We start from the raw sequence: 27777 nt of genomic DNA, 5'->3' as shown, positions 1-27777 counted from the left end.
GTTTCTGATTTCATCATTCAACTAGAAGTGCTCTCTCTGTCCAAGGTTACCAATGATTGCTTAATTGCCAAATCTAATGGTCTTTTCTCAGTCCTCATCCTTCTTTGACCTTCAGCTTGACACTGCTGACCATCCTTTTCTTTTTCGTGTGTGTGTGTGGTTTTTTTTTTAAGGCAATTGGGGTTAAGTGACTTGCCCAGGATCACACAGCTAGTAAGTGTCAAGTGTTTGGTCTGAGGGTGCATTTGAACTCAGGTCCTCCTGACTTCACGGCCAGTGCTCTATCTACTGCGCCACCTAGCTGCCCTCATCCTCTTCTTGATACTCTCTTCTCACTAGGTTTTTGTGACATTGTTGCCTCCTGGTTGTCCACCTATCTGTCTGACTGAATTTCCTCAGTCTCCTTTACTGGATCTTCATCCAGGTCATACCTGCTAACTGTAGGTACATACCCCATACCCCCCAAGAAAAGCACTATCCTGGGCCAAATTCTCTTCTCCCTCCCTACAATTTCACTTGGTGATCTTATCAGCTCCCATGGATTCAATTATCTCTAGGTTGATGTTTCTCAGATCTATTTATCCAGCCCTAAACTCTTTTCTAACCTACAGACTCTTTTTCTAATGCCTAGGCTTCCATCCCATAGATATCTTAAATTCAATGTGTCCACAACAGAACTCATTTCCCCACCACGAGCCACCCTAACCCTCCCCTCTTCCTGAATTTCCTACTACTGTAGAGGACACCAACCTCCTACCAGTCACCTAGGTTCAAAACCTAGGTGTCATCTTCCACTCCTATCTCTCTCCACTATATCCAATCTGATGTTAAGGCCCATCAATTTCACTATCATATCTCTCACTGTTTTTCCTCACATAAAACACTATCTCCAGACTTTTCGCTGCTGTCTCCCGTGCTTGGAATACTCCACCCCTTGGTTTCCTTGGGTCTCAGCTAAAATCCTACCTTCTGAAGATTTTCCTGGTCCTCCTTCATCTTAATGCCTTCTTGCAGAGATTGACAGTACATATATTGTTTGTACATAGTTGTTTTCATGACGTCTTCCCCATTTAACTGTAAGCTTAATGAGAGGTTGGACAGGTTTCTACCTTTCTTTGTATTGCCAGTGTCTAGTACACAGTAGGAGCTTAATAAATACATTTAAAAACTGAATCAACATAATCTTTAAATAAGGACTTATTATTACATTAGTTAGCATTCATAAGCAGCCACAAATCCCACTATGAGTTACACCTAAGAGTAGTCAGCCAAGACAAAGGCTGAAGAAGTTGAAGAGGACAAAGACACATAATGGCCTCTAATATTTTTGCTGACACATTCCTTCAGACTTATTTATATTATCCTCATTTTTCCAAAACTGAGTTTCTGAAAGAGTCATGGTGTCAGGTGACACTAGACAACCTACCTTTGTAAATATGGATCCGTGGCTTGGAAACAAAAACAAATTAGTAACAAATTAGTAATGGTGACCCAGAAAATAAACATGACTACAGAAGCCCTCAGTTGAATGTTAGAAGATTTACAATGAGCATGTAAGGAAAGAAAACAATTTGCAGATGATTTCTGATTCCCAAAATTTAAATTAATGTGATACAAAGTTTAAGACAGCACAGAAAAGACACATGTATGTGGGAAAAAATTAAATACTTTGGGGAACTAAGGCCTGAATGACTTGGGTTTGGAAACAAAGCCTTTGTTCAAACTAGAATACCCAAAAGTTGCAGGGAATCAAGATCCTTCCCCAGAGTGATGAGTTACATTTTTAGCCATGCCTTTTAGAGTCTTAAAGCATCCATTTTGTAATAGGAAAAATGTGCGCCTGCTGTTTAAGTAACATAGACCAGGTCATGTGTAATAGTTTGGAAGCTCACACCTTTTGTTCTCATAATCCAGAAAGCAACAATGAGGCACACACACAGAAGGTTAGTAGTTGAGTTGATCATCTAACAAGTCAGCCCCAGCAACAGCTCAGATACTTTGGCCCCATCACCCCAGACCATCCAGTCCAAGCCTTTCCTTTTTTACAGAAAAGGTCACCAGTCCTTTGTCTGCCCAAGAGTCAGACAAGCTATAAAACAACTAACCAGTGAATGCCAGTGGTACAATGAGAACACCAAGACTTCCAACTCCAACTCCCCCAACCTCTAACATGAAGCAAGTTCAGAGAGGAAAAATGCTTTCAGTACCACCATCACCAACATGACATATGCACCCAGAACCATCCATCCCCTCATTTCTGGGGTATGCCAAAGCTCCAAGAACAGGGACTGGAAATACAGACAGAGAACATGATATTTACAGTGACGTTAAGTGGCAGCCACTAAGGCTAAAATTACAAAAGGCAAAGCTGGTCTCTGGCACCTCGACTTTGATATCTCTTCCTCCTCTCATCTCCTTACCTTCATAATACCCAAAGTCCTCCAGGAACTCCACTATCCTCTTAAGTATGCTGTGTTCCAAAATCATCTCCCTTTCCTCCAGAAACAAAAGTCCCATTCTCTCAATAAGGATGCTATCTAGGAAAACAATCTGATTAAAAGTAATTTACAGTATGATTCAAATAACTAAGCCTTATGTATCTCAGTCCATCAGGCCTATGTACGGGAAATTTAAGGAAATGTAAGGGAGCTTCTACCCTGTCTCTTCCCGAATCCCATCCCCCACCCCTAGAAACAAAGGGTCAGTCATTTGGCACCCCACTTTTGAGACTGTTAGCATTGACCTAAACAACATTTGTGCTGACTTGTCTTTGTTGAGGGACAGATAATCAGACATCAAAAGGCAAATTTCTATTCCAAAAATAATAATCACAACATGCTTTCTTTCTGCCTTGTTGTTACTACAGAATCTTGACCTTAAATCAGTTTCTTTCTCAAGTCAGTGAAAAATATACTGTAGATACCCAGTATATCCTTTCAAACACACAACTCTTTACTTCCTCAGTCTCTGCACCTTCATACAAAGGCTTAAATGTAATGTCATTTAATGTATTAAAGAGGAAACTCTGGGGGAAAAAAAAAGCAAACAACAACAAGGCAAGAGTTGAGACACAGGGACAGACAAGAAAAGGGCAGGCCTGACCTGAGGGATTTTGCTACAATAAAACATTAAGTGATTTTCCTGTAAATTGGCACGTGAGACAAGCTATTTGTGGCTCCAAGGGACAGCTGAGGAGCTTCACACATTGCTCCTCCCAGGAGGCTATTTTGGCCTCATCACACTCCCAATTACTGAATAAGGTAGCAGTCAAAACTTACAGGACACTTTGAGGTGTCTGCCTCACTTAAGTTTTGTCATGGGGGGAGGGGAGTTTGAATTTCTAACTCTATACTCCTTACATGAAGGAGCAGTTCTAAGATGACATTTTTATGAACTTTTTTTATTAGTTTTAGATTTCTTTTATAACCTTTTGGGATAAATTTTTCCCCATTCTCATTTCAAGCTCCTCATTAAAATGTATCTTTTACACCAAAACAAGCACAATATTTTAAAGCAGAAAATTTTTTACAAAGGCCCAGTACTAAATCTTAGTAGAAATCTTTAGCATTAAAAATAACTTGTAAATTAATCCTTAAATATTCTCTTCTAGGCAGCCAGGAAAATTTAAGTATTATTACCAAAAAAAAATCAATAATAATGTTCCTTTATCAGGAACACCAGTGTCCACATGAGTATTCTGTTAATCACAGAACTGAATAATTATAAGACTTGTCCTATGAGAATGAAGTTACATTTTTTCTAGTTATAAATGGCTACAATAAACATGACTACCAAAAGAAAATAACTTATTGATAAAAAGCATTTACATTTTCTGGATTTAAAGTTTCATCAAATTACTTGTGAATTAAAAGGTAATTCCTAAAATTTTGATTAACCCTTCTTCTCCTGCTCCTCCTTCCCCAATTCTGCCCTCCCTTTTCTCTGGAAAGACAAAATGACAATCAAAATAAGTCTATGGAAGACTGAGCAATTATATGCTTGCTCCACTTAGTCAAGTAATACCATTCCATGGAGTTAATTATGCTGATACTCACTTGTCCAAGTAAATACTCATGTTATAATAATTTTCAGTGATTTTATACAGCAAGAAGCTTCATCATTTTGGCAGGACACTTCAATCATGTTATTGGTAGCAAAGCTCTTCTTCAAGAAGAGCAACACTGTGGGAAGATTTCTTGAATACATACAGCTCCCTCCACTCTTTTCAAAATACCATTAAGGAGAGGAGAAAGATACTCTCCCACCTCATCTTCACTTTTAAGTCAACTGACGATGGAAAATTCTTAAGGTCAAATGTAGGGCAGTGACCAAATTCACCATTTGTCCATGACAGAGAAAGAATGTTACAGAACCAAAATATTCAGGAACTGTCTCAAAAGTTCTGTGGGAATAGGAAATAGGAAAGGGATACATTTTTTGGTAGAGACAATTAACATGCTAAACTTATTAGTTTACTGGATAGGAGGCAATATGATATAGTAGAAAAAGTACTGGTTGAAGTCAGAAGACAGATGAGTCTCAACTCTGACACTTACTAGTGTAACCCTAGAGGTTACATATACTGAGCCTCAGCTATAACATGGGAACACTACCACTTAAAATACTGAAGTTGCGTGAGGAAAGAATTTTACAAATTATTTTACAAATAATAAAGTGCTAATAAACATGAAAAGGTTGTCTTTTTTTTTTGTCCACACCTGATGCACTTTTTACTCAAAGAGCACAAAAGAAGGCTATATTTCAAACCCTTCAATGTTGTTAAGGAAAAGCAACAGAAGAAACAGCAAATAAAGGCCACTAATTTACGGAGGCAGAATTTAGCAAATGAGACAACCAAATCATCTGGTTTCCAGCGAGGCATGCCCCATTTGCCATAGGGTGTAACTAGTTAACCTCATCAGAGGCATTCTATAACATGCCCTAATACTAATCACTTGTTTAACACTAAAGACTCTTTTTAAGCAGTTGATTTCATGAGCAGATGTTTTTCCAATGAGTCAGTTGAAAAAACCATAGCAAAAGGGAAAACCACAGCAGAATTCAGTGAAAACAGCTCATGTGAAACTAAATGAGTTACAATTTTGATTATTAGCAATATATTTCATCACTGAATGACTTTTCCTTCTATATAAATCTGCTTTTAAATGACATCAAAGTACTTAAACCAATTTCATTCATAGCTCTAATATAATATAAGAAACACCTCCTTACAACCCTGGTCACTCCCTTCTCAAACTCCCTTCCCTTGAGTCAAGAGGGTCGGTTAATACCTCTCATAGGAGAAGAGTTTCACCCTTCCCACCCACCCCCATTCACTCCCTGCAATGGCCTTGGGCCCTGGGGCCACCTTTGCCTGGAAGCATCACCCAGGTCCACCACATCCTGCTTAAGGTAAGGAAGCTAGCCTCCCTTGGGTAAGCACCCTCTTTTATGAGATGTTGATTCTCTGTGTAAAGTAATTTGGAAATGCATTTAACAATCTACGTCAAGCAACGTTTCATAATTTGGTTGCCGCTAAAACAATTTGGCTATTGTTGATTGTTTTAATGTGTAAAGCCAAAAACCTTATTTGGCTTGCTAAGAATTTGCAAGTATATAGAAATAATCTCTAACCACTGGCTTTACACCAGGACAAATTTAAATTTGAGATGTAAATCCTGGAAAAGTTTTTCCTAAGCTGTGATTAGTGAAACTTGCTGTTTGAGGTAAAAGCTCAAGGGATTTTATTTTGTCTGATGGATTATAATAATCCATCAATAATCAATAATCCACCATCTGAGAGAAATGGCACAAGCTACTCAGAAGGAATGTGATATTGGTGGGAAGTCAGCATCAGGAAAAGCTAAGAAGACAATTTCAGCCTCACTCTAAGATGGGATCCTCCTGGCTCAGTTTCCCCATTATGTTCCTTTGATAAGGAATGTTACCCACCTGGCTATGAGGGGGATTTGATATTACATGGTTGGAAAACTGAATTATCTGAATCCAAATAGAGCTAAGGATGTTTTATCCTGTCATATCTGGGCCCTAAATCTAGTGCCTGCTTTATTCTTTTATAGCAAATTTCTATAATCTGAGCAAGTGGTCAATAAAAGATCAATGCAAGTGTGTGAGATCTTACTGTTTTGACCTGACAAACAACTGAAATTAAATAGAGACATCTTCAGTTTCATTAAAACAAGTTCCTGTCAACCTCTTTGGGACCCCCTGAGGCAAGAACAGCTTTATGCCCCTTACTAGCAGGAAGCAATTTCAGAAGTCAAGACCTTCATCCCCTACCCTAAAAGAATTTGGGTACCATTTGTTTGAGGGGAGAATGATGGGGTTGGGATCTGGACCCCAGAAAGGAAAAACCCTAGACTTTCCCATATGGCCAAATCTCTGGCTTTCACCTGAGGCTATAATCTCATCACCTGGCCTTTCATTGTGGCTATGAATAAGATACTGTGACCACCCCCTGGGAAACTAAAAGTTCCTGTCTATCTCCTACATATTTACCTTCTCCTTTAGCATTAAGATAACGTTAGTACAATACTTTATGCAAAAGCATCCACATTACAGAGATAATTTTCATTTATGAGACTAAATTAAAATACATCAAACGAAAATACCTTCTTCAATAACAGTCTGTAGATAACATATTCATAAAATCTTTTTTTTAGACATTTTAAATGTCACAACGGACTAAGGACTATATACACTTCAGGCAATATATTATCGATATCAGGGGGATCTTATTTAGAAGGCTCTGAGTGACCAGAGAGACAGAAGAGAGAGAACTCAAACTAGAGTATGCTATGAAACAGGCAAGTATTTAATTTTCATCCTTATATTGAAAGGATAGTTAATGTCTGTATTAGCAGCCCTAATCCTGACCCTCCAAGGCCTCTGGGCAAGAGTTGCACAGAATGGGCTGGCTTGGATGAGCTATAACCTGCACCATCTAATCAACAAGATCACACATCCATCTGAATGTAATACTGAGCTGCTGCAATGAAGAAAGAGTGAAATGCCAGGAGGAGATCAATACTGGGGGAAGGTCGACCCTACACCCTGACAAGGCCTGAGAGGCCCCTCATCAGGCAAGCAGGTTCTTCTCCTCTATCCCAGCAGCAAAACAGACAGGTGTCACAGAATTATCGGGGATGTGGAGTAAGAAGATGTGGGCTTGAATGCTAGCTGTTTCTATCTCTGTAACGTTGGCAAGTAATTTCTCCCTCTTTGTAGGGCAAGTTCCTTCACCTGCAAAATGAGACAGGTGGACTAGATGATCTCAAAGGTTATTTTCAGCTCTAAATCTCAGAACAGGCAACAAAAAAAGAGGACAGTGATTCTTTGTTCAATCTTCAATGACTTAAGTTCAGGAATAGGGTGTCGGATCCTTCATTAAAAGGACGACAAGTTCCAGTTACTTAAGGTGATCAAAGGTCAGACCATCCTGCAAACTGGACTGGTGAGGCCTGGGGGGACAATGGGTCTGTTTACATTCTCTCCACTGAACAGACTGTGGTGTTATATGCATTCCTCAAATTAAAAGTACTTTCTTCTCAATCCTAGACAGCTGTAAGGGTTTTTAGGACAGATGTCAAAAAGCAAATAGAAGCACAGAGACTTAGAAAACCACTTATTAACATTATTTTTGTTCTACTGTATTTTTATTATTTTGCTAAATACTTTCCAATTACATTTTAATCTGGTTTGAGCATAACTCTGGCTCAAGGGGGTTATATTGCTGGGGTTTTTTTCTTTTTAATATATATGTTTAATAATTACATCAAAATTATTTCTTAAAAAATCCTTAGAAACAAGCAATAAGTCAAATATTTCCCATGGTTTTGCAGCTTCATTTTGTTAATAGCCATTAATGGAATTCTGTACAGAGATGCACATTACAAGTTATTAGTCTGTGCAAAAGCATGTACTAAATGTAAACACATTCAGGTTTACCTATAAGAAATTGCACCTTTTATCTTTAAATGGAATTACCTCCCCCATTTCTTACTTCTCCCTCACCACAACTCCTTAACCCATATTCAGGGGAAGGAGAAGGAGGCTCTCAGAAACTCTACAGCCCGGGAGAGCTTTGCCAGATATAAATATAAATGTGTGTGTGTGTGTGTGTGTATAAATATACTTTAAACATGGGAGAGAGTACAAAAGGAACTGCATTATAAAGTACCCAATATACAAAAGAATATGCACAATTCAATAAGGATGTATTTAAATTTAATACTTTTTGTCTTGTCTTATGCATAAATGTATGCTCTTATTTCATAATGTGCCTTGCTCCCTGCTTGTGTGAACATATAGAGAGATATATTCATATTCAGTTCCATTGACCATGTTTTCATTATACTGCTGGATTAAGTTATTTTACTGAGTCATTCTGTTGCCAATTATTTTTAGTAAATTATTGTAATGGCTTGGTGGTCATGAGATCAGTGTAAATTTTTTTTTCATTTACATGTTTCCATTATGTAAGTTTATTGAAACATTAATAAAATATTAGCTTCACAAAAAACACACACACACGTCAAAAAAAAAATTCTAGTCTCTTGGCTCTGCCACTACCTGTGTTATCTTGAGTATGTCTCTATTTATCAGACCTCTCCATTCCTTTTCGGATGAGATGAACTTGAAGGCCCCCTTTCTAGTTCTAACATTCTATAAATCCTTAACTGGCTCCCAGTTGACAAACTAAATTGTGAGAGTGGGTATTCTCCTCAACCAATTGCTCAGCTATGGACTTAGACCCCATCCCAATTCCATACCTCCTCCACCACCACATCATCATCCCCACCACTACCTAGAGAGTTAGTTACTTACAGAAGAAATAGGCAGAGTGAACCCCACTGCGTAGAGGAGAGGGGATGGGACGGTACTGTCATGGTACGGATACTTGATGCTGTTGTCACTACAGAAAAAGCCTCTCTGATATGGCTTTATTTTGGCCAAGTTTAGAACAATCAAGGGCAAGGCAGCTGTGGGGGAAGGGAAAAAAAAGACACACATGGTTAAATTCAATTCTCTTCAAAGGCACACTTCATCAGGAAGAGATCAGTATTTATTTGAACGCAAACCTCAGCCCTTTTGCCCTTTTCTAAGAAAGAGGTACCAGCCCACAATACCAAAGGCAGTCAGTATTCTCTGATCAATACCTTGTCCTCCATATCATCCTCGTCCTCCCTATTTCACAGCAAAAAATTCTCTTAAATTCTCCACATACTTAAGGTCTAGTCATAAAGTAAGCCCACTGCAGGGAAGAGCAGAACTGGTACAATAGGAAGTTAAGCTAAGAAAAACTTGTCATGGAAGCCTTTTGTATCTTATTCGAGGCTCCATGCCTGGAATGAACTACCCTTCCACCAACCCCACCCCTTCCATTTCTGTTCATGGATAAAAAACTTTTTAAAGTTGAAGAGGGGGGAGGGAAGGAGCATCAAAAGAGCAAAGCTCATAATGAATCACAGCAAAGCAACATGAATCTACTTGTCTCCAGAAGACCTAGGATGTTATCCACCAGATGACAGAAAGGCGATGGGCAATATGTACAAAGATATGGATTTTTGGACATGGCCAGCAAGTGGACCACATTTAGCTAGACTACGCCTATTTATTACAAGGGGTTTTTTCCCCCCCTTTCTTTCCCTCTGTTAATGAGGGGCAAAGAGGAGGAGAAACAGTGATGTAAAAAAGGGTGCTACTGTAATACTTGCAGAACAGAAGAAATTAAGGACAAAGTAACGAACAGGATAGTTTTCAAACGTTCTGCTGTGCATGTGGAAATGCCTTTTTTAAGTGTTTAAGTTCAGCATAAGAAACATTTTTAAGAAAAAGAAACCTTTCAAGCAACTTGTTCTCCAAAATTAAATTAATGTACCTTTTGGAACAACTCATGTAAAGATTAACTATTAGCACAGATAACAAAGACATATTTTTAAATAGGAAAAAAAATGTTCAAATATCCCACTAACTATTCAGACAGCTGGTCTATTAGGCAGCTGGTGACAAGTGGTTAGTGGTTGATGCTGGGCCTAGAGTCAGGAAAACCTGAGTTCAGATTCAGCCTCAAACACTTAATAGCTGTGCAAGTTACTTCACCTCTGCCACAGTTTCCTCAGCTGTAAAATGGGGATAATTACAGTACCTACCTCTCCGGTCTGCTGTAAGAATAAGAATGAGATAACATTTTGACTACTGGGTTATGTGAGCAACAAGATAAAGGATTAAACATTTACCTAAATTCCCCACAACTTCTCAAACCTCTTCAAAACAGAAATCAATTTCCACTGTCTCCACCCAGAACACAGAAGGTTTAAAAGACAAAAAGTGATCCTCACTGACCCTAAGATTACTCAGTACCCCTTCCCCACCTCCCACATTATGGTCACTGAGGCCACACTAACAGGCCCAAGGACCCCACACAGGTTTACATCAAAACCAACCTCCACCCTCTTTCCAGTGCCATCACACTACAGTCTTGACAGTCAGCCTGGCCATAGCCCCTCAGGAGCAAAAGCCTACCAAGAGCTGCAACCCAGAAGCACCAGTGCTGCAGCAATGCCAGGGAAATGGGGGTGAGGAGATGAGGGGTGAGGGAAGGGTTGAGGGAGGGGGAAGGCCCATGGTATAGCAATTTAGCATTCCACCAAGCCTGAGGGGGAAAATGCAGCATCCAGTTTGGGACCAGTTCTAACCCCTCAAAAGTCATTTGGGGCATAGACCTAGGTGGATGAATAATGAACTGGTCACTGTGGGAGGAGCCTGGAACATTCTAAGAATTCAGTCCCCAAGGAAACCAGAGATGAGAGGGAGTCAGGAAATGAGTGATAAGGAAAATAAGGGAGAAAATGATTCAAAGTACCAAAGATTTTGTGAAAATGAAAACTCAATGACCTTGAATATAAACAGATAAATCAACAAGAAAAATAGTAACCACAGATAAATGGTCAAAGGAAAAGATATATTTTTGTAGTAGCAAAGAATTGGAAATTCAGGGGATGACCATCAGCTGGGGAATGGATGAACTAGTTGTGGTATATGAATGTAATGGAATAATACTGAAATGATGAGGGGCAGCTAGGTGGCGTAGTGGATAGAGCACTGGCCCTGGAGTCAGGAGGACCTGAGTTCAAATCCAGCCTCAGACACTTGACACTAGCTATGTGACCTTGGGCAAGTCACTTAACCCCATTGCCTACCAAAAAAAAAAAAGAGAAAGAAATGATGAGCAGGTAGACTTCAGAAAAACCTGGAAAGACTTACACGAACTGAAGCTGAGTGAAGTGAGCAGAACTAGAAGAACATTGCACACAGTAACAGCCACATTGTGTGATGACTAACTTCAACAGACTTTTTATTCTTACCAATGCAAGGATCTAAGACAACTCCAAAAGACTCATAATGGAAAATGCTATCCACATCCAGAAAAAGAACTATGGAGTCTGAATGCTGATCGAACCATATTTGCTCTTTTTCTTTTTTTGGTTTCTTTTTTCTTGTGGTTCCTCTCATTGGTTTTAATTGTTCTTTAGAACATAACTAATGTGAAAATAGGTCTAATATGAATGTATATATAGGGCCTACATCAAATTGCATGCCCTCGAAGTGAAAAGGCAGGGGCAGATGGGAAGAAAATTTGAAATCGTATGGAAGTGAATGTTGAAAACTAAAAATAAATAAATTTAATTAAAAAAAGAAAAATCTAAGGCATCCAAGAATAAATACTGCAAAATAAAGGAAAATGATCTAACACTTGAGGAGACAAAGGATCTTTTAGAATTTGAGGAGAATATAGAACTACAGCCTGCTATTCCTGAGTGATTTAAGCGAAATGAGAATTATAAGAATTTACGTCCTGCACAGTAAAAATAATAAACAAAAAAGACGACTTTGAATTTGATGGCAAAAGTCTCAAAGAAATAAGAAGACAGAAGGACAACCTAGGATAATAGAAGCAAAAAACAATAGCATTAAATGAAAATATGCTCACTATGCAAGCAAAACACGTCTAACTCGGAGACAGCATACACAGGGAAAATCTAAGGATCATGGTTCTCCCAGAAGAACACCACCGGACAAAACACCTTAACGCTATAATGAAGGAAATAGAAGAGAACTACCCAGAACTTCTGAACATCGAAAATGAAATTCCAACTGAAAAGAATTCACAGAGCGCCTCCCACCCCCCCAAAAAAAGATACACAGCGGGTTAAATTTAACAATTTAATTTGGAAACAAGTTCTACAGGATGTCAGGGGATCTTCAACTATAAAAGAATAAACATTTGAATAACATAGGACTATTGCATCTATTAGAAAAAGGAAGGAATGGAATGTGTTCCAAAGAGCAAACAAAAAGGCTCAGTGTACAGCTCTCAGACCTATCATGCAATTCTGAGCTTAACCACACAGGACAAAAGATGGACATTCAAAAATAGTCTGAAACATTTTTGTAAAGAAAACCGGAACTGAAGAGATTATTTGCCTCTTAAACACCCCAAATAACAAAAATGCAAAAGGAGTGAATAAATATAGCAGGCAAGGACAATAATAGCAGCAGAGTGACCAGAGAGAGACCAATTAGAGACTTTTTTCTAAATGTACACAAGGAGACGAGGAGACGGGGTGAAGGCAAAAATCTGGTAGAGGTAACAGTGAAGAGGCAGACAGGGGATACTTTGGATAGAAAATGGCCACAGTCTGCCTACAAGGGAAAAGTACATGAAAGGAAGAGAGGAGCAGGGGGATAGGAGTGATGTGCTGAAGTCAAGTCAGGAGGTAGCAGTAAGGAGAAAGTGACCTCTGTAGTGGCAGAAAAGCCTACAAGGGAGTGGGTGATATGGGGGGTGGGGGGAAGTTTCCACTGATGAATGCTCCTATAAGTGAAGAGAGGTGGTCAGAGTCGGAACCCTGGGAGCAACTGGCACCTGGAGGAGTGGGAGAGCATAGAAACAGGGAGATTTCCAGACAAAAATGTCAACAAGAGATAGCATAGATCAGTGGTGGGCTGCATAATCAAGGACACAGTTGGGGGGGGAGGGTTCCTGTGACACCTCCCATAAATAGCATTGTTTTTTAAGTGAAGCATAATGGAAAAGGGAAATCTTTGGGTCAGAGGCAGAAAAGGAAGAGGGGAAAGGCCAGAATGGATACCTCGGAAGCTATGACTGCAAGAAAAATACAGAGAAAAAGAAAAAGACTAGACAGATCTAAGGGTCAAGGAACGAGGAACTACAGTGAACAGAAAGAGAAGATAGAGAGTGAGTGAGAGAAAAGGGAAAGGGGGCACACACAAAAAGAACAGGACCAACTTTTGGGTAGTAAAAGAAGGGGGACTATCCAATGAGAAGAGGGGATCAGAGGTAAGGGGAAGAAAGCCAGTGAGAACAGGGCCACCTTAAAAGAAGATTAAAGTAACTGAAGGAACATAATACTATGTTTACAGCAGAAGAGAGAACTTGAAACCGAAAAGATTCTGTACAGACAATATTAATGCATCTAGGATAAGCAGAAAAGTGGTCGAATGGGGGGGAGGGATTTCCAATTTCTGATAAGGTTTTGGTCTCCAAGATATATAAACAATAAATTTACATGTGACTCATAGCCATTAGATCAAAGTAAATACAACAAAATGATAAAGATGAAGTGGTACTTAAACAAAGAAATTTAAAAAGGCACCGTCAACATACCTCACCTTCATGGAGGTTTATTCATTGTACATTTTGGGACATTTTTAACATGTGCTTTTTTCCTCTCCCCAAAAATACTATTTGTCATATGGGATGGCTCTCTAGGAGGGGGAGGAATATGTCAAATATTATGGCAATATAAGAAATGAAGACTATTCAGAAATACAAATCTAAGACTTTTAAAGGAGCCAGATCACATTTGGGCATATTACTGTTATCTGGGACACATCTGTTTGTTACTATGCTTTTGTTGTTTTCATTAGTTTGCAAAACCGAGTCTAGAATATGCAGTAACATTTCAAATCAGTTCTAAAAAACTTATTGGGACAAGACTGTGGCACCTAAGACAGTTTGGAAGATAGGGTACATTCTTATTAGACACTTAATGGGAGGGACTAATTTCAGAAATGACTGGTTAAAATCATATATAAAACAGAAAGAAAAGACCAACACAGGCTAGGGTAGTCAGGAAGAAACTAGAACTAGGCTGGACCATAAAGGATAAGTAGAAGTAGGCAGAACAAAAAAATGTACAGAAAAGGGACTACTACATCTGGGTAACAGCAAGAGCTAAGGCACAGGGGGTATGGGCATATTGCACTTTCCACAAACAAAAAGGAGGTTCTCCTGACTAGAGCCAAGGTTTTAAATATATAGTAGAAGCAAGAAATATTGTTGGATGGAAATTTTGACCTTTGTCCTTTAGGAATGGAGAATGCAAAGAATTTTAAGTTAAAGAAGGATGTGAACACAGTTTATTAGGTAGATTAATGTGGCAGTGGCAGACAAGATAATATACAGCAGATTAATACATCACGGAAATTTTGTAGACCTATTATGGAAGCATTCTTCCCAGCAACAGGGAGTCTCATTCTTTTTACAATGGGAACAGAAGGATGAATTCCATCCTATTTATAATAGTGATCAGCTCAATGTAATGGTCCAAGCACAACTCTAGTATGAAAGAGGGTCAGAATTTTAGAAGATGAAAAGGACTATTTAGGTGAACAGTCTTCCTGAAACACTGTCAATGAGGACCTTACAAATAATCAATCATCCAACTTGGATATGAAGATTCTTCCCAATCACTTCACCATACCCATTTGAAAGAAAAAAGAGGCATCTAAAATTGTTCCACCATACCTCAATCTTGGTGCCTACTTTGTACGTATTCAGAGATGACATCGCTGTAAGAGAGTTGTGGTCTCAGATCTCATCCTTAAGGCTTTGTATCAAATATCCAAGAGTATCGTGAGAATCCATAAGCATCTACGTGGTGACATAGAGTATAATCTCTAGGGCACACAGCCCATTAAAAAATCTTTGGCAAAAAGGAAAACTGTCTGATATCCTTATTCTCTCCTGCAAAAGAAGGTTGTTCTTAATGAAGCTGGATAAACAGGTAATCGATGAGTGTTTTGTTTTGGTTTTTTCCCCAGCTGCATCAGAATTCTAAGTATGAAACTCCCAGCAAAGACATAGATCACAATCGTCTCTGTGTCTTGGTAGGTATGTACTATAAGGTTACTCTCAATGAAAACCCTTCCCTAAAATAATTAAGGCAGCCTAGAATTTTTTAAACCAACACTTTTAAAATTTCCAGCTTGTGAGTGTGATCCAAGACAAAGGACAGAAACTTTTAAAAAGAATATAAAACTATTAACCACACAAAATACAGCTCGAATCATTAATAAGAGGGAGGCAAATTAAAACAACTGATTTTGTTGTCATATTCAAAAAAAGTGGCAAAGATTTTAAAAAATAGAAATAGTGCATGATGGAAAGGCTATGAGAATACAGGCATACTAATACAACGCTGGTGCAACTGTGAACTGGTCCAATCATTTTGGAAAGTAATCTGGAATTATGCCAAGAAAGTGAAATATCTATACCCTTGATTTGAAGATCCCATTACTGGGCATGTGAGTGTGTGTACATATATGTACATGTGTGTATGTATCATACATGTGTTTATACATACACATACCCCAAACAGTTCAATAACTGAAAAACTCCATGTATAACAATATGTATAGCAGCAATTTTCTAGAAGCAAAGAACTGGATAAAAAGTACATCCTCACCAACTGGGGAATGACTAAAGTAATATTACCATGAAGAGGAAATAAAGAAATAAACAGAAATAAGTACATAGAAACTATGAATATGATGAACAGAAAAAGAGCAATGAAGACATATGAGCTGGTACAAAGTGAAGCAAGCAGAACCAAGAAAACAATATTACACAATTAACTTTCATAATTTACTCGCACAAGCAAAAAACAAAAACTAAATACTGCAAAAACACAGTAATCAAACTCAACCCCCCAAAAAGGCATATATGAAAAGGTGAATTTCCCTATTTCTTTGCAGAGATGGAGAACTATGAATATAAAACATAGCTTATCTTGTCAGACTTTTTTTGATGTGTTGGTTAGTTTTAGCTAAATTGACTTTTCCCCCTACTTTTTGCTCTTTTGTTATGAGAGTGCCTTCTGAGAAGGATACTGGAAAGTAGAAGTGACATAAAAACAAAAGGTTCATGATGTGTCCCTCCTCCTGGAATTATAATACCTTGTCCCCTTTTACCCCCAAATCCTACCCAAACTTAGCTCAACTGCCTCCTTTGAGAAGTCATGCCTATGCATTAGTATAGCCCTGGCCTTTCTTCCCTCCAACCTCCCAAAGTATTTAGCCTATAATTGTTTTATTTGCTAAGAAGGTAATCCTGTCATTACCCACTACTATATTGTAAGGTCCCGTAAGGATAGGAGATGAATGTTATCTAAACTTTGTATCTCCCCCAGTACTTAGCACAGTAGGCATTTAATAAACGTTTATTGAATTTTATTCAAACCTACTTCTAAAAATACGAACATACCTAAGAGAGGAATATGTTTCCCGGTTTTCATTTAAAGTTATGCCATGCCTGTTTGTGGCTAGTCACCACACTCCCCCTAGACCAAACTCAAAATAGAACCAAATCCAAGATATTGACTAGAAAACCACAAATTATTATCTATGTTGTATTATATTTTTAATTTTGTTAAACATTTCCTAATTTCATTTTAATCTCAATCTGAAGGAGTTTCAGGCTCCGTGTTTTGACAATTATGCTCTAGATCCCTTATCTTCAAAAGTTTCAGGTAGCAAGAGGATGAAATTCTAAGCCTCTCTTAAACTGACCAATATTTTGAATTTTATAACAAAATTAGGAACAAACAGACGTTTTAACGAAATCAACCCACAAGGCACTCTCCTTTAGGGAAGTGGTAAATTGGCCCCCACCATGGTGTCTTGTACAGGATGAATGCTATGCTAATATAGTCACAGACAGATGACTGCCTTCTGAATCAAACCAGACCCAACTTCATGCTTCTGTACTACATTAGGACAGTAGTCCCTGAAGTCCACTTGTCCTTCCTCATTCATTACATACAATTAACCACAGTTAACAGGAGTCCCAATGCCCCTATCAGAGTATTATTTCCTAAAAATCTATTCTATGTCATCTAAAAATACCACCAGAAACGCAGAAAAGAATGTTTTGAACCATAATAACCAAGGAACAGCATGATCTTTAAGAACCGATAATTTCAGGGCAGCTAGGAGGCACAGTGGATAAAACACTGGCTCTATAGAGAATATGGATACAAAGTTAGTCTCACACAATTACTAGCTGTGTGACCCTAGGCAAGTCACTTAACTCCAATTGCCTCCCCCTGCCCCCCCCAAAAATAAATACCATTTGCTTTCCTTTTCCTTTGTTGTTTTGTTTTATTGCTTCTTTCTCGTAGTTCCTCCCATTAATTCTAATTGTTCTGTATATCACAACTAATGGGAAAATATACTTAATATGAATGCATAAGCGGAGCCTGTATCACACTGCATGCCATCTTGGGGAGGGGGGAGAGGAAGGAGGGAGAGAAAATTAAAACTCAATCTGAAGCGAATGTTGAAAACTAAAAACAAATTAATTATAAAAAAATAAAGCCTTGGTCTGAGACAACAAAAAACAAAGAAACAAAGAAAGAATAAAAATGGGCTAATTTCCTAAGCATACCTGATGCGACCTCATTTCAACAATTAGAGTGCTTCCTTCGTCATGGCTGCTGAAAACTTGGATCACGTTTTTAGGGTACATAACACATGACACAGATTTTCTGGGTGAGTATAATGTCTTTTGAAAGACAGGCAGCTTAAGATGATTTTTCACATGAGAAAGTGACACATCACAAAATGCACATTTTATTCCCAAGAGTGGTGGTAGTGGTGGTGTACAGCAGTATCCGACTCTTCGTGACCTCATGGACCCTTCTAGCCTCCACTATTTCCCAAAATCTATTCAAGCTCATGTTCATTGCTTCCATAACACTATCTATCCATCTCATCCTCTGCCTTCCCCTTTCCTTTTTTTTCAATCTTTCCCAACAGAGTCTTTTCCAATGAGCAAAATACTTAAGCTTCAGCTTCACTATTTGTCCTCTCAGTGAATAGTCTGAAATAATTTCTATCAGTATTGACTGATTTGATCACCTTGCTGTCCAAGGGACTCAAAAGTGTTCTAGTGTTCTCCAGAACCATCATTTGAAAGTGTTGATTCTGCAACATTCAGCTTTCCTTATAGTCCAACTCTCTCAGCCTTACTATTACTACTGGAAAAACCCTAGCTTTGTCTATATGGACCTTTGTTGGCAAGGTGATGTCTCAGCTTCTTATGCTGTCCAGATTTGCCATAGCTTTCCTTCTAAAGAACAAGCATCTTTTAATTTTATGGCTGCAGTCCCCGTCTGCAGTGATCTGAGCCCAAGAATATAAAATCTGACACCGAGTCCATTTCTTGTCCCTTTATTTGCCAGGAAGTGATGAGACCAGTGGCCATGATCTTAGTTTTTTGTTTTTTAAATTAAGCTTCAAACCAGCTTTTACACTCTCTTGGCTTGAAGCCAAACATTCAAAAAAAAAAAGCTAAGCTCATTTAAGCTCATTATTTATTCACGTTTATTCCAAAGTATAATGTAAAACAAAAAGCAACAGTAAAAACCATCCATCAGGGTCACCAGTTTATAGTAGAGGATGAAGCACAAAGCAATAACAACTACTCTACTTCAATGACCATAATTTTAGGAATTTAAAAATCTCTCCTTACTCTCTTTCATTAAATAAAGCCACACAGGAAGATCAGTCTAGCTGGGTGGTTCCTTTTAATTAGACTAAATGTAAAAGGATATTACTTTGGCTAACTTCAGATTTTCTTTGCAAAAAAATAATAATCTCAAACTTAACCATATATTAACACAACTCTGCTTTCTTCCAGCAGGAAACAGGGACAAGTGATTAGAACTTTAAAAATCTGAGGGCTAAGACTAAAGAAATTAGAGTCATATGAAGATACAGTGGGGCTTTGTTTTGATAAGAAACTTTTTAAGGAATTAACATAACCAAAAAACACTGAGGTTGAGTTCTCTCACTTCCTACTGTTTCATCAAGGTGCCAAGTTCAGGGAATAACTAGGACATGGGATCACAGATCTAGCCTTGGAAGGGTCCTTCAGAAAACAAACAGACCTTTCCCCTTCATCTTACTGATGAAGAGACTGAGATGAGATCTGCTGCAATCAGCTCACAGAATCTACAAGAATGAACAAGCAGGGATAAAGGAAGTCAGGACAACTGACTGCTAACCACCTAGGTGTGCATTAAGCCTCGGTTTCTAAGGACTCATGATAAAGGAATAACAGAATTTCTAAGCCAGAAAGTAAGAAATAATTCCAACAATCTAACTTTTCATGAGAAAACCAAGGTCCTTACATATAAAGATGGAGGAAGGGGGAAGGTTAAGTGTGTTTGGGTTTGAGAGGTTTGGGGTCTTTTTTTTTTCCCGATAACATATCTAAGCAATAGCAACATCTATTTAAATGTACACTTAAGGCTAACACCAAATCCATACTTTTGTGAAATTTGACTCATGCAACCCATTCATTTAGTCCTTTTTTTTTTTTAAAGCAGCCTGGGTTACTTTTAGCAAACATTCTTCAGTTCTTTAATGCCATAATGTGTTACCTGGGCAGTTTTTAGAAAGTGCCATTCATTCTGCACATAACGAAGGTTCTTTATTTGGTGTCCAATTCAGTTGGACAAAGTACATCTTTGGGGGAAAAAAACACATGTAATATTTTTCTTGCTTTCTTTGGAAACAGGTGTTACAAATTCCTTCCAGAAGCATATGAAAAATCCTCCTACTAATCACTAGTTATGTGTTTATTTCTGAACAGAAATGGTTTTTTCCCCTTTTTCAAACAAGGTCATCATATGGTTAAAAAGTAAAGAAACCCGGTCAAAGCTTAAAATTGCTAGTAAATTTGCCTATGATTGTTTCTGCTGTGTTCACTCCAGATCAAAGACACGGATTATTGCCCTCTGAATCAAACCAGACTCAACTTCTTGTATACAGTCATACCCTCATACTCAAAAGGCGAAAATTCATATCACAACTTCATCTTAAATACTGTTTGTGTTTTAAAGACTCATTGCCTTGAGAGAATCTTTAGGAAGGATTTCCTGCCACCACTCCCCCAATCCAGAATCTTGTAGATTCTGTGAGCTGATTCCAGCAGATCTCATCTCAGTCTCTTCATCAGTAAGATGAAGGGAAAGGTCTGTTTGTTTTCTGAAGGACCCTTCCAAGGCTAGATCTGTGATCCCATGTCCTAGTTATTCCCTGAACTTGGCACCTTGATGAAACAGTAGGAAGTGAGAGAACTCAACCTCAGTGTTTTTTGGTTATGTTAATTCCTTTAAAAGTGTCTTATTAAAACAAAGCCCCACTGTATCTTCACATTACTCTAATTTCTTTAGTCTTAGCCCTCAGATTTTTAAAGTCCTAATCACTTGTCCCTGTTTCCGTAGACACAGACTGATTTCTTTTCAATAAGCATGAGTTTGTCAAAATTAAGGGGCATTTCAATTAAACCTTTTAAATTCAAATTGCTATATTATCAAACTTTCTGTAAACAGTAATTGGACTCTTGTTACAAAGGAAACATGATAGAGACTTCATAAAAAAATATTTTTGGTGAGAAATTCTCCCTTATGGTGTCTCGGTAAGCAAGAATTCGAATTCACAGGCTTTGCACTTTCACCTCTAGCAAAACTACAGACAAAATTATGGAGTCATGATTCCACAGTCAATTCTCTGGCCAGGCCCATGGTCCTTTTAATCTTAATAAACTTAAGTTATGAATACTTTCAAACAATACTAACTAAAATCTCAAACATTTATGAAAATATCAGGTCAGTATGATTATATTTTTAATTAAGAGAAACAAAACAGAAAATCAGAAATTCAAAACTCATGACACTGATGCCATCTGACAACCAGAAGAGGGGGAAAAAAATTTCATATTTTTAAGGTATAATGCCTGTGCACACAAAGTTCCTTCCACCTCAGCACAAGCACAGAGTTTAGTGTTCAAAACTTCTTTGAACCTTTATGTCCTCACACAGACATTTCTAGGAGGACTTAATGGTAAAAGAGAAAATACCACATCTCCCTGTAATTTCTTGCCAACCAACATACCAGGTGTGCTGGGGACCAGCAAAGCGGCTGACCTGACTACAGAGGGTTATGGGAAATAAAGTTGGATAAACTGATGCAATTGGATCACTGGACAAGGGGCGTAAGGGCAATTTGTGCAATTTCAGAAACAATCCACACATTTAATATTGCTACTACTTTCAGGGCAGGGAAATGACATAAGGGAAAGCTGTATTTCTGAACAATGACTACGTGGACTGGTGCCTCAAGTTGTTGTGCTTAATTCTTTTCCACTGTTACAAGGTCACCAGTAAAACATTTTCTTAAAAGAAAATGAACATCTCTGTTTGAAGGGAACAGAACAGATAAAATGTGAAAGGCTAAAGTTGAAGTTATACATTTGAGAATCGTCTGCAAAGAGGTGAGAGGTGAAACCATCTAGGTCAAATCAGCTCTTGGGACACTGACAAAGTGAGAGCCAAGGACTAAGCTTTTAGAGAAACACCCACACCCTAGCCACTAGCTTCAAAATCGTCTCTTTGGCTGTACGGTTATACTATAAAAAGTGCTAAGTTTTTATTCTGTTTTTAAGTGGTAACAAAAGACGGAAAAGAGCCAGTCTGGATATAAGATAAGTAGGATCTACTAAAGAAGATGTTCCCTAAGTTTTGTGGTTTTAACTGAGAATTACCTTCCAAAGTCTTGAGTGTCTTAAAACAGTTTGTCAGACACTTAAAATAAATCACTATATATTTTAAATACAGCTTTAAAAAGCCAAACCTGGAACCTAGAAGGGGAAGTTATTTTTGCTGTCATCCCCCCAGATTTCTGCACAAGACAAGATACAACTAAGCCTGTTTATTTACAGACTAATTCTTTTTTTTTTATCAAAAAACAATCTCTTATGTCTCCTCCCTGAGAAAGAGTATATTAAAGCAACTTCAACTGACCAGACTACATTAATTAATTCCTTCCACCCTTTGTGGAAACAGCTACTCCCTTGCCGTTCTAACCAGGCAGTCACATGCAGTACCAAATTTTCAAGGCTGGTTTCTTTAGGCAAAATGCATCACGTAGAGGTGAGGGGGATTGTACAGTATGAGGGTTAGTTAACCTTTCTCATAGGTGCTCCTCTGGCCACCTATGGAGAACTCTTTAGCTTACTGCAGCAGCAGCAGAGCAGTGAAGTTTTGATGGTAATCCATCCTCAGACATTTAACTGTTCACATGGTAATGGTGCTAAATACTGGAATTAAGAATAAACAGAACACATTCTGAGAGTTGTTAAGTTGGCTTCAGGGCAGCAGAAGTAAAGTATGAGAAATGGCATCGCCAAAATGTATGGGAATGACAAGATCATTAAAGGGATGGCCTGAACGAACAAGGAAAGTTAACCTTCCCTCATCCAATCTTGACATCTTTCTACCAGGCTTATAAAAGCTAGAAAAAAATCATTCCTTAAGAAGTACCATGCAGAAACAAAAGGCTGTCAACACTCTAGAGGAACTTGTTATTTTGTGTCTTCTGTTTTTTAAAGGGGGGAAAAAAGGGAGTTATAAAAGAGCTGTGAGAATTCAAAACAAGTTTCCAGGGGGCCAGTGAAGAGTAACTTATAAGAGTTAAACAAATGTCTCCCCCTTGTACTGTATTATTTACATTCTTTCGGGCACCATGAGTTGTTTGTCCCCCAACCCCAAATTCCACATTTTAGTGAAGGGTCTGTCAGAGAGAGCTGACTTAAAGTGATGACAGAGTACCTGAAGGAGACTGTCAGAACTGTAGGATTCTGGAGGTGGAATAAACAGAGACACATTATCCAGTCCAGTTCCTTCATTGTCTACATGAAGAAACTTAGGCCCACACACATGAAGTGTTCCACCTAAGGTGACAGGAACGGTTAAATACGAAAATGAATTATTACACAGAGCTTCCACTCATTCTTCAATACTACAAAGTCTGAACCCCAAATTCCTTAACATGACAATAAAGTTAGAGTGGGACTAAAGTGAGAGAAAAGATTACCATGGAAGAAGTGGCAACAGAAAAAAGTTCAGAACCCAGGGATACAGTGTTTGACTTTGAAATCTGTCCCAACATCCCACCCCCTCAGCCTTCAATAGTGTACCATGGAACAAATAACACCAGATGTGTTAAAGACAGGAGGATCCCATCTCAGAGACTCAGAATATAAACCCACCAAGGTAAAGCACCTGCTCATGAGATTTAGAAAGGGACCTTAGGGATCATCTAATCCAAATCCTTCATTTTAAATGAGAAAACAGATCTAATGAGAACTAATTATTCAGGGATAGGATTTAAATCCAGGCTGGCCCTATAATTCCAAACCCAATAACCCCAATCACTGCCCCCAGACCATCCTCCTTCTCCCACTAAGTGTTGTTGCTGCTTGCCCCACCCCAAAGCCAATCCGAAGGTCCATCCCAGACCAGCCTCTCTTCTTTTCCTAAATAATATCATTTGGTTAGCTCATCAGTTCCTATAGATTCAAATGATGACTTCTACACAGGAGACTCCTAAATGTATGTATTGGGCCTTCATCTCTCTTAAATTCCAATTTCTCATTAACAACTGCCTGCTGGACATCTCCATCTGGACATGCCCACAGGCACCTCAAACTCAAAATATCCAAAATAGAACGGATTATATTTCTCCCCTCTCATCCTCCTTTACATGTCCCTATTTCTGCCTGGGGCCACCAGTCCACCAATCTGATTTGTCCATGAAGCTTTACTTCCTCCCCCATCCACCATCACCCCTCCCAACCTCTACATCCCCAACAACACGGGGGGCCCTGCCTTTCCCTCTCGGAAGCCTCTACCTTACTTCAAGTCCTTTTTGCCTCTCTTTTCACCTATTACTATTGCAATAACCTCCTAATTATTCCCCCTGCCTTCCTGTCTCTCCCTTGGTCAAAACTATCCTCCAAACTGCTAATCCTCCACACTTTAAAAGCACAGGTCATGTCTGACCTCTGCCAAAAAATCTTCCAGGTGCCTCTAGGCTAAAATATAAAGTGCTCTCTGAAAGGGATCTGAATTACTCCACAATAAGGTTCCACCTACCTTTCCAGTTTTTTCAAATTATTGTCCATGCATTTTCCATTCTAGTCACAATGACCTGCTAACGGTTCCTCATAAATAACAGTCTAGCTCCTGCCTAAGGACCCAATTCCATGTCCAGAATGTACTCACTGGTCAGGGTGGGGTACTTTTGCTCCCCACTTGTCACTTCTGGACTTTCATCATCACCTAACCTCTCCCTTCCTTTGAGGTCCACCCTATTCAAGTCTAGCAAACTCAATTCTGATCCTGATGACCATTATCAAAAGCAAACCAATACCTTCTCCTGTTTTGCTCAATGAATTCAATGTCTGGCTCATAGTTTCTCTCTACAGATCTGTCTTGAAATACCATCTTGCCTGGTTATCTCACCAGTTCCTATGGGTTCAGTTATCCAAATGATTTCCAGATCTATAAATCTAGCCCCAACCTAAGCTGCAGCTTTCATTAATCAACTGCCTCTTAGACATCATGAAGAGAACGTCCCAAAGATCTCAAGCTCAATATGTCCAAAATGGAAATCATTATATTTTTTCCAAAAGCTTCTCTTCCCAAATTCCCTTTTACATTCAAGGGTACCACTAAATCCCCCCCCAGTCACCCAAACTCAATATCATTTTCAACCATTCGTTAGAACTCACTCCACACATCCCAATCCATTACCAACCCCTGTTGTTTCTACATTTGTAACACTAGGAGTAGGCCTTTACCATCCTCCTCCCCCTCCCTGGGCCACATCTCTCCTTCAATGCCTTCTTTCTACTTACAATAAATTTATCTTGTATATACATAATGGTTTGAAAGTTGCCTCTCCCATTAGAACATCAGCACCTTAAAGGGGAAGGATATCGATTCTGTTGTTTGTTTGTTTTTTAAAATCCCAAGGCTTAGCAAGCCCAGTGCCTGGCACAAAGTAAATGTTTGATAAGTGCTTCTTGATTAACTGAAACAAGAAACAAATCACACAGGTGGATCTAACAATCATTCATTTGGTCAGAAGTGAAACAGTGGAAAAAGGGGATGGCTTTGTACAAAGCCATCAACATTCCTGCATAACCTATTGAGTCGAGAACATTACCTCTGGATATACAAAAGCCTAACATTAAGCAAGTAGTCAAACGACCACTGTTCTGTACTGACTGCCACTGGTTTAAGGGGAAACTTTCCAACTCCCTTGTTTGCTGTTTTAACCTCCTACGTCATTTTGCTCTGCCTTTGAAAATTAGGCCCTCTGAGAGGGAATACTTTTCAATACTGTTCATGGATCAGTTTATCCATGGCTTAAGAAGAAATAAGTACTTGAATCCACAGTACTTTATAGCTATCACCTTAAGAGTACAAGAAAGTGGTACCTCCTTAAAGTTATCCAACTTTGAAATGGAGCTAAAAGACTCCTTGGCAGTACAGAGTGCCAAATAAAAATCAACAATACTATGATAAAATTAGAGTCTCACTCCAAAATATTTAATTTATAAGAATAAATGGTTATCCCAGGAAGAATTAAAAAAAAACCCACACCTCTTCTTAATGGCTTGTTTATAATTTTTTAATTCCTGTTTTCCCTTGCAGTAGGAAGCCAAATGAGAAAAAGGGAATGTGGATTGCCTGGTTTTGCCATCTGGTATAGAAAATGACATGACAAGTTCTCACCACTCAGAATATGCATGGGAAAGACCTGAGAACTAAATTCTCCTCCATCTCTACCCCCAAAAAAGGAGTTGAAATTGCAATAAAATAAAAAAAAGATACTGCCAATTAAAATCCAGGCCTGCAATCAAGTGCTTTTAATAGCTTAAATCTCTGGAGTAAAAAAGTATTTTAAAAATACTTATATAGACTTAAGTTATGTCTAGTCTGAAGTTATGACAACTAAGCTGGCCCAGACACAAGAACTCAAATTATAATGAAGTCTGTTTCAAAAGAAAATACAATTCTTACTTTAGCAGTAATTTGCCAAACTGGCCCATATGAAAGAGCAGGGAGAGGGGGGAGTGTTTTTTAAAGCATATACCCTCCACAGAGGCATTTTAATAACATTTCCATTATTTAAGCCAGTATCACCAGGAATATAGGCAGCAGCTTGGTGTGTCTTCTGGTCAGGGAAGTCTAGCTTCAGTTCTTAGATTTGGGCACCTACTGGCTCTCTGACCCTGGACAACTCCCCACCACTACTGCAAGGGCAATCTGCATAGACAGAGCAGGCTTCCTCAACATCAAAAGGAATAGGAGTTCCTTAAACCAATGAAATCAAACTTGTTTCCAAAAAACACATTTGAGGCCTCTCATAAGCCATCCTGAAGGCCTCAGTTTATAGTGATTTCTAGAAGACCCAAAAATGTTTATTCACTCATTTAACAAATTATACTGAATGTTTAGTGACCTGCAATACACAAAAATGAAGGGTCCTCACCCTCAAGGAATTTACAATCTAGCAGAGGAGAGAAAACACACATAAAAACTTCTGCAATGCAAGGAAAAAGGTAAGTGAGAGGCAGCGTGTATTGTCCTAGAAGTTGCACTGAATTTGGAGTCAAGTGACCTAGGAGCATGAATTAGCTCATCATACTAGCTGTGTGACAATGGGAAAGTCATAATCTCTCTGGCCCTCAGTTTCCTCATCTATAAAATGGTGATACTAGCAGCACTACCTACCTCCCACAAGGTTATTATAGAATCAAAGAAAATGAGAGGGTCAATGTCCCTTGGAAACACTGAAGGCCTTTATGACAGAGACAGCAATCGAATTGGGCCCCTGAAGACAGACAAGACAGGATTGCTAGAGATTGAGGAAGACATTCAACACCGCTAAAAATAGCAAGAGCAAAAGGCACAGGCACAGGGAATGTGGAACAGCAAGTTGTCCAATTTGACAGAAGCTCAGTATACATGAAAGAGGAGCAAAGGTCTAAAGTTTTGGAAAAAGTTGAGGTCAAGGGTTCTGACTTATAACCCAGAGAGCTCCCACAGACCCATAAACACAACTCTCACTCAATCTTAATTTAAGATTCCAATCTCTGAAAGTTGCATAACACAACCAACAGGTCATTAAATGACTCAGTAAAATGACTAAGCAAATGTACCTCCTTGTAAACTCTCAAGTCACATACATGTATCATTGTTTTTCAAGTGTCTATATAAAAAGGGGAGAGACTTCTGTTACACGTCTCATTGAAGCTCATGGATCAGACCCTGGCCGTCTACAGTATGCCAGAAATTGAGAGAACAAATGAAAATCTGTATGTGTGTTTATCCACAGCCAAAGAAGGACTCAAAATGAGCTGTAATATTCGCTGGGGACAAGAGAGAAGCAGCAAAAATAAAGGTCTTCCTTCCAATTAAAAGAAAAAGTCTTATTGATGCCTTTTGTTTTCATCTATCATTTCCCAATAGATCCCTCCCACTCCCATACCTTCCATAAAACCCATTCTTAGAACAAAGGAAAAGGAATTAA

At 38.6% G+C, this 27777-nt stretch overlaps 1 protein-coding gene across 3 annotated transcripts in view; it reads right to left on the bottom strand.

Annotated features, from left to right (window-relative positions):
• Window positions 1-27777, bottom strand: part of PLPP1 (phospholipid phosphatase 1) — a 111544-nt gene that overhangs the window by 66344 nt on the left and 17423 nt on the right. For 2 of the 3 annotated variants that reach the window (XM_020997228.2, XM_020997243.2), the window contains exon 2: window positions 8848-9002. The exons of the other annotated variant lie outside the window; for it this stretch is intronic. In XM_020997228.2, the coding sequence (XP_020852887.1) occupies window positions 8848-9002 (155 nt within the window). The remainder of the gene's footprint in view (window positions 1-8847; window positions 9003-27777) is intronic. 3 annotated transcript variants of the gene reach the window in all.

The sequence above is a fragment of the Phascolarctos cinereus genome, unplaced genomic scaffold (genome assembly GCF_003287225.1).
Source record: "Phascolarctos cinereus isolate Bilbo 61053 unplaced genomic scaffold, phaCin_HiC Scaffold_4;HRSCAF=312, whole genome shotgun sequence".
NCBI lineage: Eukaryota > Metazoa > Chordata > Mammalia > Diprotodontia > Phascolarctidae > Phascolarctos > Phascolarctos cinereus.
The sequence above is the reverse complement of the archived record's forward strand: the minus strand, read 5'-3'. Positions and strand labels throughout refer to the sequence as shown.